General features: G+C 39.4%; 1 protein-coding gene across 1 annotated transcript in view; it reads left to right on the top strand.

Moving 5' to 3' along the window:
- Positions 1-3219: 3219 nt before the first annotated feature.
- Positions 3220-12632, top strand: part of LRRD1 (leucine rich repeats and death domain containing 1) — a 10546-nt gene continuing 1133 nt past the window's right edge. Inside the window, exons 1-3 of the mRNA XM_019508533.1 lie at positions 3220-5523; positions 7130-7328; positions 11208-11369. Of these exons, the coding sequence (XP_019364078.1) occupies positions 3247-5523; positions 7130-7328; positions 11208-11369 (2638 nt within the window). The 5' untranslated portion in view covers positions 3220-3246. The remainder of the gene's footprint in view (positions 5524-7129; positions 7329-11207; positions 11370-12632) is intronic.

Genomic DNA, 12632 nt, shown 5'->3' with positions numbered 1-12632 from the left:
TGGGCAGCTCCATTTTTTTTTTCAGAACCCCCCCCCCCCCACACACACGAGTCAAAGTGTTGTTCAGACCCTCAAGCCGGTCCTTGAAGCTTGCTAAGAAAAATATTTCCATCTATTTAGTTGGTCGCATAAAAGATATCAACCAGGTTTACCCAAAGAACCTTGTCTGTCCTTGGCATAAATCATCCATAGGCGTCTTACAGGATGGAAAGCAACTGAGATGTAAGAAGAACACTGTGAGTCACGTCTCGCCTGAGGCCGTGGCCATTTGAGTGCCTGAGGGGCACAGAATCAGACTCCTTTTAAAACCAATTCATTGTCAGCATCATCTTATTTCCTTGCAGTCCTTATTATTTCAAGTATCTGTGTTTATCTTTACATGTGTATGTTAAGAATACAGCAATGTAGTGTAAGACTGATGTTGTAAGATTGATGTTGTAAGACTGATGTTGTAAGATTGATGTTGTAAGACTGATGTTGCCAGGATAGGACAAAAATTATTAGGATGATATCTTTTATTGGGCCAGCGACGCAGCTGGGGTGAAATTAGATAAACTTCTGAATGTAAGACATCCTTACTCGCCTCTGATTATAGGAAGCAAGGCACAACAAGTGAAGCACAGCATAGGGGAGGGGCTGAGAGAAATCCTCCAGCGTAGCGGGGGTGCTGATTGTAGCCATATTATTCTAAGGACACAGGCAAACAAGAGTTTTTGGGTAAATCTTTTATTAAACCAGCAAAATAGTTTGAAGTGTTCTTTGCAAGCTTTCAGGCACAAACACGCTTCTCCAGGTATAGACAGAATCTGCTGGTGTTTTGTGCTCTCCTGGGTGGAACAGAAGCCAAAATGCAAAATGCAGGTCTGTGGAAATACAAATGCATGGCAGTGAGGAGATGATAGGTGTAAGACAGGTAGTTGGCGGGGGGATGTTGACCTGGTGATAAAATGTAGCTGGTAAAATGTAGAGGTGTTACCTGGGGTTATTGGGTGGCAGGCAGGTTATAATGTGCCATAAATCCAATGAATATATTTAGTCCATGATTTTGTATCCAGTAAATTTATTAAGTGAAGTTCATAGGCTTGTCTTTGAAAAGTATTCTGTAAATTTCCTTTGAGGATTACAGCTGAGAGGTTGGAGAGAGAGTGGTTTTCTTGTGAGAAATGTGTCGCCACAGGTAGTTGGGTATTGTCTTTGATAGATTTTTGGTCTGCATCCATTCTGGTACACAATTGTTGTTTGGTTTCTCCTATGTATTTTTCTATCAGGCTATTTCATGTACTGGATGAGATATATTACACTTCTGGAGGTGCAGGTGTAAGATCCAGCAATGGTGATGGTTTTGTTGTGGGGTGTAGTTATTGTAGGAGTGGTAGAAATGTGTTGGCAGGTTTTACATTTCTTGTCCTGACACGGTCTGGATGCATTCAGTGTGTTTTGGCTCATAGGAAGTTTGCTTCTGGTGATGAGGTTTGGTTCTTGTTTAAAGGCTAAGCTGGGTGGTTCTGGAAAGTTCTTTTTAAGAACTGGGTCTTATTCTAGTATGGGTTGCAATTGTCTGAGGATTTTCTGTATAGGTTCCAGGGAAGGATGGTATGTCATAACTAATGGGGTGTGATTCATGGGGATTTTCTTTTTTGTACTGCAACAATTTTTCACATGGCATCTGGATGGCTCTTTCAAAAGTGCAATCTCTCTCTCTGGAGGAGTGTCCTTGTTCAGTCAAAGCCCTTTTGAGATTTGCAAGGTGATGGGTGTTCTCAGTGCAAATTTGGTGGTGTCAGAGGACTTGTCTGTATATTACAGCTTTCTTGGTGTGTTTAGGGTGATTGGGTAGATATACATGTTGGTCTATGTGGTTTCTTTTATATGGTGTTAGCAGGCATACAATTAGCAGAAGAGAAGAAGCTGAATACTGGGAGATCAATGCCTATCAAAAGAGGAAATGATGGTGGGGGGAGGAGGCGGTTAGTTTCGCCTTCCTTGTGTGGAAAAAATTCAAGAGTTGGATAAATTATCTATAAATCCAATATCAATATTTAATCCTTGGTTCTCAGTGACCAGATGGCTTATGGATTTTTGTTCCCAAATTCTCCTTTTAAAGGAGCACCATGGATAGCAAGGACAGAGATGGAGTGGTTGTTCTGTGAGAAATGTGCTCCTAGGCTGCTGGCAGGCCAGGTTCTTTGGGTAGATGTGATATTTTTTTATTAGACCAAGTAATTGGAATAAAGTTCTTTGCAAGTTTTCAGGTGCAATCACCCTTCTTCAGGCACAGGGAGTTTCTGCTGTTCTGTGATCTCCAAGGAATGAAAGAAACTGACAGACACGAAAAAAACAACATTTGACCAGAAAAGGAAGTGTGTTATTTCGACCTGGCTTCCCAGTGTCTGTATAGATCGGGTGCTTCACCAGGGCTTTTTGGCACTTTTATCTAATACCTCATTCAATCAGTTATTATAGAAAAATGCCAAAAAGCCCCAGTGCATTGGGCAACCCGGCTCAAACTAACAATAATAGGGTATGTTTTAAGTATTAAGCGTTGTGTGTGTGTGTGTGTGTATATATATGAGGGACTGAGCGAAAGTGAAAAAGTAAAAAAAATAATTTCAGGACCTTCTTAAACGAGTCCCAGGGTCTGATTATATCATGAAATTCCCAAAGAACAAATTTTGTCTCGGGTGCACAGGGGTGTGGGGAGGGGGATGGCTCCTCCCCACTGCATGCACCCCTGGAGGAGGCATGGGGGGCATGTGCCCCCTGGCTTTATGCATGGGGTGAGGACAGGTTGCCTGCTGTGGGCTCAGGGCCAGGGGCTGCATGCTGGGCCAGGGCCGCACTCAGGGCAGGCAGGGATGGGGCGGGTGGCAGTGGTGGCACTGGGAGGGGTGGCTACAGGGTAAGCTAAAGCCACCCCAAAATTCCTCCCATGCCATGGCTGCACAGCATGTGGCATTTATCAGTGATATTATCAGCTACACTGTCCAAAAAAAGCCAATTGCTGATAATGTCAATTTTCCTTTTATCAGTGCTGATCCAATATGGACCAATACATCAGTGCACCACTAAAGCAGCCAAATTAAGGACAAATTTTGCTTAAAAAATCATAAATAACCAGACTGTTCAATTATTTTATAATCACTAGCTAAGTCTACTAATGTTAAAGTATATGTTGCTTTATTAAATTTCCACACTTTCTTTTTTCAGTATTTCTGAAACTGAAAAAGCATAACAAAAAACTCTGCAATGGCTGAAAATTTGCCAATAAGTACATCTCCTGAAAAAGAGAAAGATGAAATCAGAGCAGATCTACATATTGAAGAGTTGAACCTCTTTCAGGAAGAGATTCCCAAGATTGATACTAGGAAACATTTATTACAATCAATAGGTGATCCTGAAGTGGCTAGAAAATCATCAGTAATGTTTTTTGAAAACAAACTTGACCTCAAAGCAGATCTACATACCAAAAAAGTGAATGAAAATCTGTTTGAAGTTACTGGAACAGATGCCAATAATGATATAGTAAAATCACTTCAAACTGTTAACAGGATGGGAAAATTATCAGAAAATGTGTCACCTGAAAAAGAGGGGACGGACAACGTAGCACAGTGTAACAATGATGGTATAAAGGAACCTCCCCAAAATGTTTCTGAAAAACATATCAAGAGAAACATATTAAAACCAGCTGAAATTTTTCAGAAAGCTGAAGAATCCTTACCTGCTGCTATTCCTGAAATAAAGAGTGATGAATTCCCAGCTGACCTAAATGCTGAAGGACCAATGGGAGTGCCTCAGAAAGTGTCTGAAAGAAATATGGAAAAACAAACATGGTCACCAGAAAACCTGGAAATTTCTCAAAAGTTAGAAACAATCATGTTAGCTGATATCCCAGCTGATGTGAACCTTGAAGGACTAAACCAAATCCCTACAGACACTGCTAAAGCAGATGCCAAAATAGGCATGTTGCAATTAGTACAGAATTTTAAAATGACTGAAAGGATACCAAAGCACATTTTGTCTGACATAAAATATGAGCATTTCACAGTTAAACTAAATGATAAAAGACTAAGGGAAATCCCTCAAATAGTATTTAAAATCCAAACTTTAAAATATTTACACTTAAACAACAATGAATTGAAAACTTTACCTGAAAATCTAGGTAGTCTAAGAAACCTGGAAGTCTTATCAATTGAAGAAAATGGGTTGATGTCATTGCCATCTGAAATTTCTCTACTGTATAAACTGAGAGTTTTGAATATCAGCCACAACCAACTGTCACATCTCCCTAAAGAGTTGTCAAAGCTTGTAAGTATTAAACAACTCTTTGTCAGTCACAATAACATTGAGGAATTCCCTAGGGCATTGGAAGGCCTTGAAACCCTGGAAAATTTAAAACTTGATGGAAATAATCTAATGACTCTTCCAGAAACGATGGTTAGCATGAAAAATTTGAGAAAGCTCAGCATTGATTCCAATCAGATCTTAATATTCCCTAAAGTCCTCTGTTACCTTCCAAATCTGATCACACTCAACATATCTGGGAATCTAATTCAGAGTTTACCAAAGGATGTTAAACAGCTCACGAGACTACAGGAACTTTCAATGAATCATAACAAACTTACCTTTTTGCCTGTGCAGCTCTTTCAACTGACAAAACTAGAAAAGCTCAGGTTAGACGGTAACAAATTGGAAGTACTTTCTGATAAGGTTGAGAACTTGCAAGAACTTAGTGTTCTTAGCCTCGCCAACAATTTATTCAAGAACATTACAGAGAACCTTTGTAATTGTACCCTGCTGAGACATCTTTTTCTTCATGGTAATCAGTTAACACAACTTCCTAATAATATGCATAGACTAAAATATTTAAAGAAACTTTGTGCCAGTAGAAATAAAATGAACACCTTGGATGACCAACTGTCGCATATTAAAGAACTCTCTATTTTAGAGTTTTCAGGAAATGCATTAACACACATTCCTGTTGAAATGAAGAATTGTACACAAATAACTAAGGTTGACCTGAGCAATAATAAACTTTCTCAGTTTCCAGCTGTATTGTGTGCACTGGTTACTCTTAAACATTTAAACCTCAGTGAAAACTGTATTTCAGAAGTAATTCCTGAAATTTCTTTTATTAAACTTTTGGAGCATCTAGATTTGAGTAGGAACAAACTGTCCTCATTTTCTGCACACTTGTGCAGTTTTACAAAACTTACTTACTTAAATTTAAGCCAAAATGAAGTGAATAACATTCCAGCAAACGTCTCTAATGTGCAGTCTCTCCAGGTTCTACTTTTAGACCATAATAAATTTGTCTCATTTCCCAAAGAACTGTGTGCTTTAAAGTGTCTACAGACACTTGATCTTTCAGATAATGAAATACAGAGCATTCCTTCAGAAACTGGTTATCTGCAAGTGATCAGAAATTTAAATTTGTCAAACAATCATTTTGTATCTTTTCCATCTGAAATATGTAATCTTTCATCGCTGAAGAAACTGGAGTTTTCCCAAAAAAATGGTCTGAAGGTATGTGAAAACAGTGTTCTTTAGGAATAAAAAAGCCCATAGACCTGACAGATTTCTGTACTTCAAAATTATTAACTGCAGTTATTAACAAGATTTCCTCCTAGTAGGCATTATGTCTTTTTGTAACGCACCTACAATTAACAAATAACTGAAAAACAGTTTTTAAAGGAACTAAAATTTAAGTTTAATTAGCTACTGACTGAAGTATCTTCTTAACATTAATGTTGGTTGTATAGATATTAAATATTCAAGATAAGGTAACATAATCTGATTTTACAATAAAATCTCTTTAGAAAGTTTAGGCTTGATATTGACCTCACTGCTTAAATCTGGAATATCTCAATTAGTCATTCTGATTAAAACAAGATTCAAACTGATAGCAATAATCTAAGTGTATCCTACTCCTCTAGCACCTCCACTCTGGGCCTTCTATCCAGATGAGTATCATCAGTAGGCAAAATGACTAATTAGAATTTTGTGAATAATCCTACCTGATACTTCTCTATAAAAAAAAGAAAAGAAAACCTTTATTTTTTTATTCTGCCCCTCAGAATTAATTTATGTTGTTCAGTGATTTCTTACAGATTTCAGCATGAGTAATTATACAAGCACTTTGACTAATTATGATACAGAAAAATGCCTTGCACTTCTACAAGTATTTTTTCTGGGCTGTTTTATTTTTGAAGGTTTTTTATGGGGAAGTGCAGAACATCTCTGACTTCTCTTTAGAATAAAATGGGCAGATGTGCAACTTGTGCAGACAAATTCAGACAATGATACTGGGCCAGTAAAAAAAAATCAGAATAAACATTAGTACTGTTTCTGAAGCAAATCCTTTATCATAACCTACCACTTATAATTTTAGAATGTAAAGACACACACCTGTTTATAGACTGTCAGAATTTACATATAAAGGATTATTTGCTTTCATAATCTTTCTTCCACCAAAAATTTAAGAATCAGCCTTTCACCACCTCATTTTTTACAAGCCTTTACCTCCTGGACATTACCAAAGGTATCTGTGACCCATTACAAGGAACTGCTTCCTGTATTTGCAGAGGAATAAAGTATATAATTAACAAACTGTTCTCCAGACCTGTGCCTTCTACTGTAATAACTGATTATATTAAGATAGTGTTTAGCCTTACCAGAGTAAAAAGTTAAACAAAAGACTTATCCTCATTGGATCTTTGAGTGTTACGAAAAAAAAGGAAAGAGAAGAAAATATTTTCTTTCCTTATATCTGAAAAAGAGTGGAAGTAGAAAGTGATTTTTTTTCCTGCGGAGAGGAAAGTCCTTTCTCTAACGATTCAGCAATATATACACTATCCTATCTTACAGTTTTATCATTGGTCTGATAAAAATGTTCTGGTATTTTGCCTAGAGACAATTCCTCAAGATTCTTTACCTAGCACCAACATTCATATGGGAAAACAAGTAATTATCCATCAGATTGGAAAGTAAGCAACTTCTATTGACAGACATTATTCACAGAAAAAACAGCATTTTGCAAATAGGATTAACTACCTGTAGCATTTTGTGTAAACAAATGTTGCTGTAATTAAAGGAATGAACATTGTAATAATAATCTTTATCTCTTTGCCAGTTAACTAAACTTCCAGAGGAGCTGTCTAAACTAATTTGCCTCCAAGAGCTTGATATCTCTCATAATGCACTAAAGGAAATTCCAGAAGGCATAGGGGAATTGAAATACTTGGTCAGTTTAACTGCAAATAATAATTGTATTAATCAGCTTCCTAAATCTATTATTTCACTGAGTAGTCTACAGCACCTTAATCTGAGTGGTAAGTATCAGGTGTCCAATTCCTTAGTTAAATGTAAGCATAAAAATACTGAGCCAGTAAAGGGTATAAATAAGTCAAATAAGGGAAGGGATTGAGTGGCAAATACATAATAATAATAATAAAAAGACTGGCAGTTTTCATGTATACTGCTGTATCATTCTTACCTTCATTTCATAACCTCTTTGACGTTTAGCATCTCTCAGCATGTTTATGGTAGTTTCCAAATTGTGTTTAATTATACAAATGACCTGATTTTACTATACATGAACCAGAAGACTATTAAAGGCTTGAAATATATGGCAGAAACAGATACTAAGTATTAATCACTATTACATAAGAACATAAGAACTGCCATTTACTAGGTCAAACCACAGGTTCACCTTGCTTAGTATATTCTATCACAGAGTGACAGACAGTGGATGCCAGAAGAGAGAGTGATCAGCGTATGACCAGAGTTGTTTTTCCATTGGTCCTCTCTCACTTGCAGCCTCCAGAATTTGAGGTCTAGGAAGTTCTGATTCAGAGGCTGTATCCCTAACTCCCATGTTCAATAGCTACTGATGCATCTTTCCTCCAAGAATTTTGTCCAGTCCCTTTTTGTCTGGTAACATCCGCAATATCTAGTGGCACACTTTAACTGCACATTGTGTGAAAAATAAATTTATTTTGTTAGTTTTAAACTTACTACCTACTAGTTTAATTTTATGACCCTTGGTTTTTATATTGTGAAAGACAGTAAATAATAAATCGCTATTTACTTTCCCCTCACCATTTAGTATTTTTAAATCCTTATGTCCTCCCTCAAGCATCTGTTTTCTAAACTGAATAGGCCTAACCTCTTTAGTCTTTCTTCATATGAAAGACTCTCCATACCACTAATCATCCCTGTTATTCTTCTTTGTATCTTCTCTAGCTCTATATCCTTTCTGAGATGTGAGGACCAAAACTGGGCACAATATTCAAGATGTGAAATGGGTTTATAAAATGGCATAATGATACTTTCTGCTTTGTTCACAGTCATCTTCTTGGGCAATTCCTCACAGTCGAGGATGATTGGCTTCCATGATTGTCTTATCTGTGGGTCTGAAGATGGCTGATGAGGCCGATCCAGGATCAACAGACTCTGTTGCAACTTGGGCATGTGTTTCTGTGTAGGGTGGGTGGCTCTGGATTCTTAATTTGGTCCGTGACACACTGTTTCTGCCGCTCCTGCTTTTCTGTCTCCTGTTGATGTAAGGTTCCAGAGTCCTGAGATCCTTGCAGTAGACTCTTCCTTCATTTGGGGGAGTCTTGGACAATAATCTCTGATGAGCTGATGATGCATTTTTTCAACTTGGCCTTAAGGATGTCCTTGATGTGCTTCTTCTGCTCTCCTTTTGAGTGTATTTCTTGACTGGTGTGGGAGAATAAAACTTGTTTTGGGAGTTTGGAGTTGGATATCTGGATGACATGGCCGGCCCACCGAAGTTGATGTTGGATGATCATCACCTTGATGTTCATGGTGTTTGCTTGCAAGAGGATGCCAATGTGCAAGAGGATGCTCATGTGGGTGCATCTATCTTCCTATTGGATTCAAAGGATCTTCTGCAGGCAGCTGTGCTGGTACTTCTCCAGCAACTTGAGGTGTCTTCTGTACTTTGTCCATTGTCAGCTCCATATTGGAGAACTATCATCATGCCCATAGCTATGCCCTGGTTTGGAAGAAGTGCTGCTGTTAAAAGTGATGAAGTGGATGATTTTTGCAATAGGTTGTGGTTGTACATCTGAATGTAGTCCCTATTGTAGGTATTTCAGTGTGGGATATTAGTGTACATGTTAGTGACATTCATGGTTGAAAGTATGGGCTTCTCAGGCAGGTGGTTGATGTTTTGGATCTTGTTGAGGAAGTCAGCTGTCTTGTAGAGAACTTACTCTTTGAGTGACAAGTGGTTTCAGGATGGTATCTATGAATCCTGATAGCTCTTCAACAAGGGTACTGCAGTTGGATGAGTCTGCTAGGTTACTTTGTTTGTGAATCTTCAAGAGTATATAAAATATTCTTGAGGTGGGAAAGAGAGGGTGCCTGTACATGAGCATGGAGGCTGCTCCAGTGTGCTGTAATTACAGCACATCAGAGCAGACTCAATCCAGTCTGCTGGCGTGTGGTAATTATCATGCTCAGCCAGCCTCTGCGTCTTGTGTATCAGTGTCCCCATGCTTCAAAATGGCAGCAAAGATGCTTTATCTAAAGCTTGTTCAATGAGTTTTAGACAAAGCACCCCAACTGCCATTTTGAAGTGCAGGGACACTGATATAAGAGATGCTCCATGTGCTTTAATTAGAGTGGCTTTCAGAGCTGTTTTAATTAAAGTGCTCCCCCCTCCCCACATCCCTGGATCACATTTAACAATGCCCTGAGAGATTAATGCAAGCAATTTCTCATGAAGGAGGCACAGTAAGGATATGATGTTTTCCAGCAAACAAAGGAAGAGTGGCTGGTGTCTGACAGTTGTCTGTTAGTCTCATTGATGTAGTCTTGAGGACTGAGGATGACTATTTCTTCCTTTGTTTGCTGGTTTGATTACTAATTTGTTGTTGGATCTTAAGGGATTCTAGCTTTTTCTTTGTTGAGAGAGGTTGTAGTATTCCTGGCTTTTGTTGGAAAATTCTCTTGTAGCTTTCTTCCTAAAGCAGTCAATGTGACTGTTCAATGTATGGTTCTATCTGAAGGGAGGTGTCCAGCCAGATATTTTTTGTTGTTTGTCTTGTTGGCTACAAAGGATCAACTTGCAGGATCATCATAAAATTCTAGTTTATTAGATGGATGCAAAAGTCAGATCATAAACCTTGGGGCTGATCCCCTCAAATGCATACACATTCATGCACACACACTCACAGTAGCTAGTTATAAATACTAAGCACTGGTGTCAAGATATACCTATCCCCAAGAGCTGGAGTCTGCTGTCTATGGCCAGTTGAGGCTTCAGTGCGATGTTGCTTCAGAAAGGGGTCGCCGGCTGGTCCTTTTGGCTGGACGGGCAGGGTGCTGGTCAGGTCAAAGAGGGCACCATTGGGGGTCATTCCTCACTGCCTTTTATCCCTCTGGCAGACTTTGGTGACTCCCCAATTCTTGGGATTACCCAATCCAGGGGTCATTGACTTTGTGGGATGTCCCTCTTAGTGGCTGCTGGATGGCAGCTGTCAGCCCCAAGGGTCACGTCCACGAGTACGTGCAGTCTCAGGAGGCGGTTGATGAATTTTGATTAATTCATTGCCTTGACGAATAGAGCTCTGGGAGCAGCTGATCTGCAGTCCCTTCCTCTTCCATTGCCCTGACCATATCGAAGTTAAAGTCCCTTCACTGGCATTCTCTACACTAGTTCAGACTTTGTCTCACCCTCAAGTTCCTGCTGAACTTTCCTAGTTGCTTCTCACTTTCAGTTCACCCTGTTTCTACTTTTGTCTCCCAAATCCTCCTAAATAAGCCACTTCTAATCCTCTTGTCTCTCTCCTGCACTCATTTTAAATGGTTCCTTTAATTCTTCATTCTCCTTTTTCTACGCTGTCATTGAAGTACTCTTCCATTTCTTGTATACAGGGTTCATCTACACATCTTCTCTCTCAACCTTAAAATTTACTAGTCTCTGATGTACTATTTGTGTCTGTTTTATAAGCCTGATCCAAACTCTGTGGAAAAAATCCTGTTAGGTTCCAATAGCTTTGAATTGGGTCTTAAATAGTAAACTTCTTGAGGCAGAGAGAACATTTCCTCGTGTGTAGTGATGAGCTCATTATCAGAATAAAAAGTAAAAGGTTTTTATGGTTTTACTGCTCATTCCCAAAATGTTTTTAAATTAACAAAATGCAAATATAATCAACTATTCTCATGTATTTTGTCAGGGAATCAGCTGGTAACTTTGCCTGATGGTCTCCATCATCTTCATTTGCTGACAGATATAAATTTTGATGGGAATTCTCTTATCAGACCACCACAGGAAGTCTGTAAAGGAAAACAACTACATACCATTGGACGCTATCTGGAAAGTGCTGATGAAAGAGATGGTATGTTAAGAACAAATACTTTGTAAGGCATTCTATAAAGCATTTTGTTAAAGTATTAAAGGTAGCTTACTATAGCAGCTAGTAATCAATGTTATTAATTTAAGAAGTCAGTATTGGTACTATTTTTCCTCTGGTGATTTTGGTTAGTGTCAACAGCACTTAAAACATGATTAACCTATAGTATACCTAACTATAGCATCAAGTGATGGTAAAAGGTTTTTAAAGGATTTTAAATAGTCTTGGGTAAGGTCTTGCATACAGGGATTCTTTATGTTTAATGAAAAAGGAGTTACGGCTGTACAGCAGTGACTAGTACTCTTTTCAGAGGGGGAAGCTGACAACCAAAACCAGAAACATGATCTAGGACAGTGGTTCTCAACCTTTTTCGTACTGGGACCAATTTGCCAAGATCAATGGCTTGTCCTGACCCACAACCACAGCCCAACCAACAGGCCCCTGCCTCCCCTGGCCTTGCTGGCACCCCTCTCCCCCAAGCTGAGGCCAAAGTGTGCCACTGGCCTAGGCATGCAGCTCCCTGCTGCGAAGGACCATCCCTGCCTCCTTTCCCCGCTGAAGGGCCAGGTACCGTCTCCCCCCAACACTCCTGTTACCCTGCCACAGCCCCGTACCAGGCCACTGTCCCCAGCGCTGGCAGGCAGGCACATGTGTGCACGCACACGCACAGAAACATATGCCCCTGCAGCCCTCTGGAAAGTCCCCTGGACCTCCATCCCCTGATCCCTATATTTACCTGCATCCAATGGCTGGGGCTGCTCCTACAACCCAGCCTCACTCTATGTTGGTCATGTGCATGTGCACACGTGCACCTGCTGCCTCCAACCATCCCAAGTAGCCACTTGCACACTGGAACACTGCCAGCCTACAAGGGGAAACCCATGCTTTCATGGTTTTTTCTGGCAATCTGCTCCCAACCCTTTCAAATATTCTTGCAACCCACTTTTGGGGTGCAACCCACTAGTTGAGAAACACTGATCTAGGAAATACATTGAAACAAAAATAAACAGGAACCCAAGAAGTGTAAAGTTAAGCCCACAATTCTCACACCAGATCCTAAACTAACAACTCTGCCATTTTGGGAAGGCAATGTAAAATGAGTACCTCAAGCAGAAGTCAGGGTAGATTTGTACCTTATAGACAAACTAAAGTAGATTGTATATATAGCACAAGCTTTGTGAGGCCAAACTCACTTCAGTGTCTGATGAAGTGAGACTGAGCTCACAAAAGTGTGTGATTATATATATA

This window comes from Gavialis gangeticus, unplaced genomic scaffold (assembly GCF_001723915.1).
Source record: "Gavialis gangeticus isolate Ggan-Ray unplaced genomic scaffold, GavGan_comp1, whole genome shotgun sequence".
Taxonomy (NCBI): domain Eukaryota; kingdom Metazoa; phylum Chordata; order Crocodylia; family Gavialidae; genus Gavialis; species Gavialis gangeticus.
The sequence above is the reverse complement of the archived record's forward strand: the minus strand, read 5'-3'. Positions and strand labels throughout refer to the sequence as shown.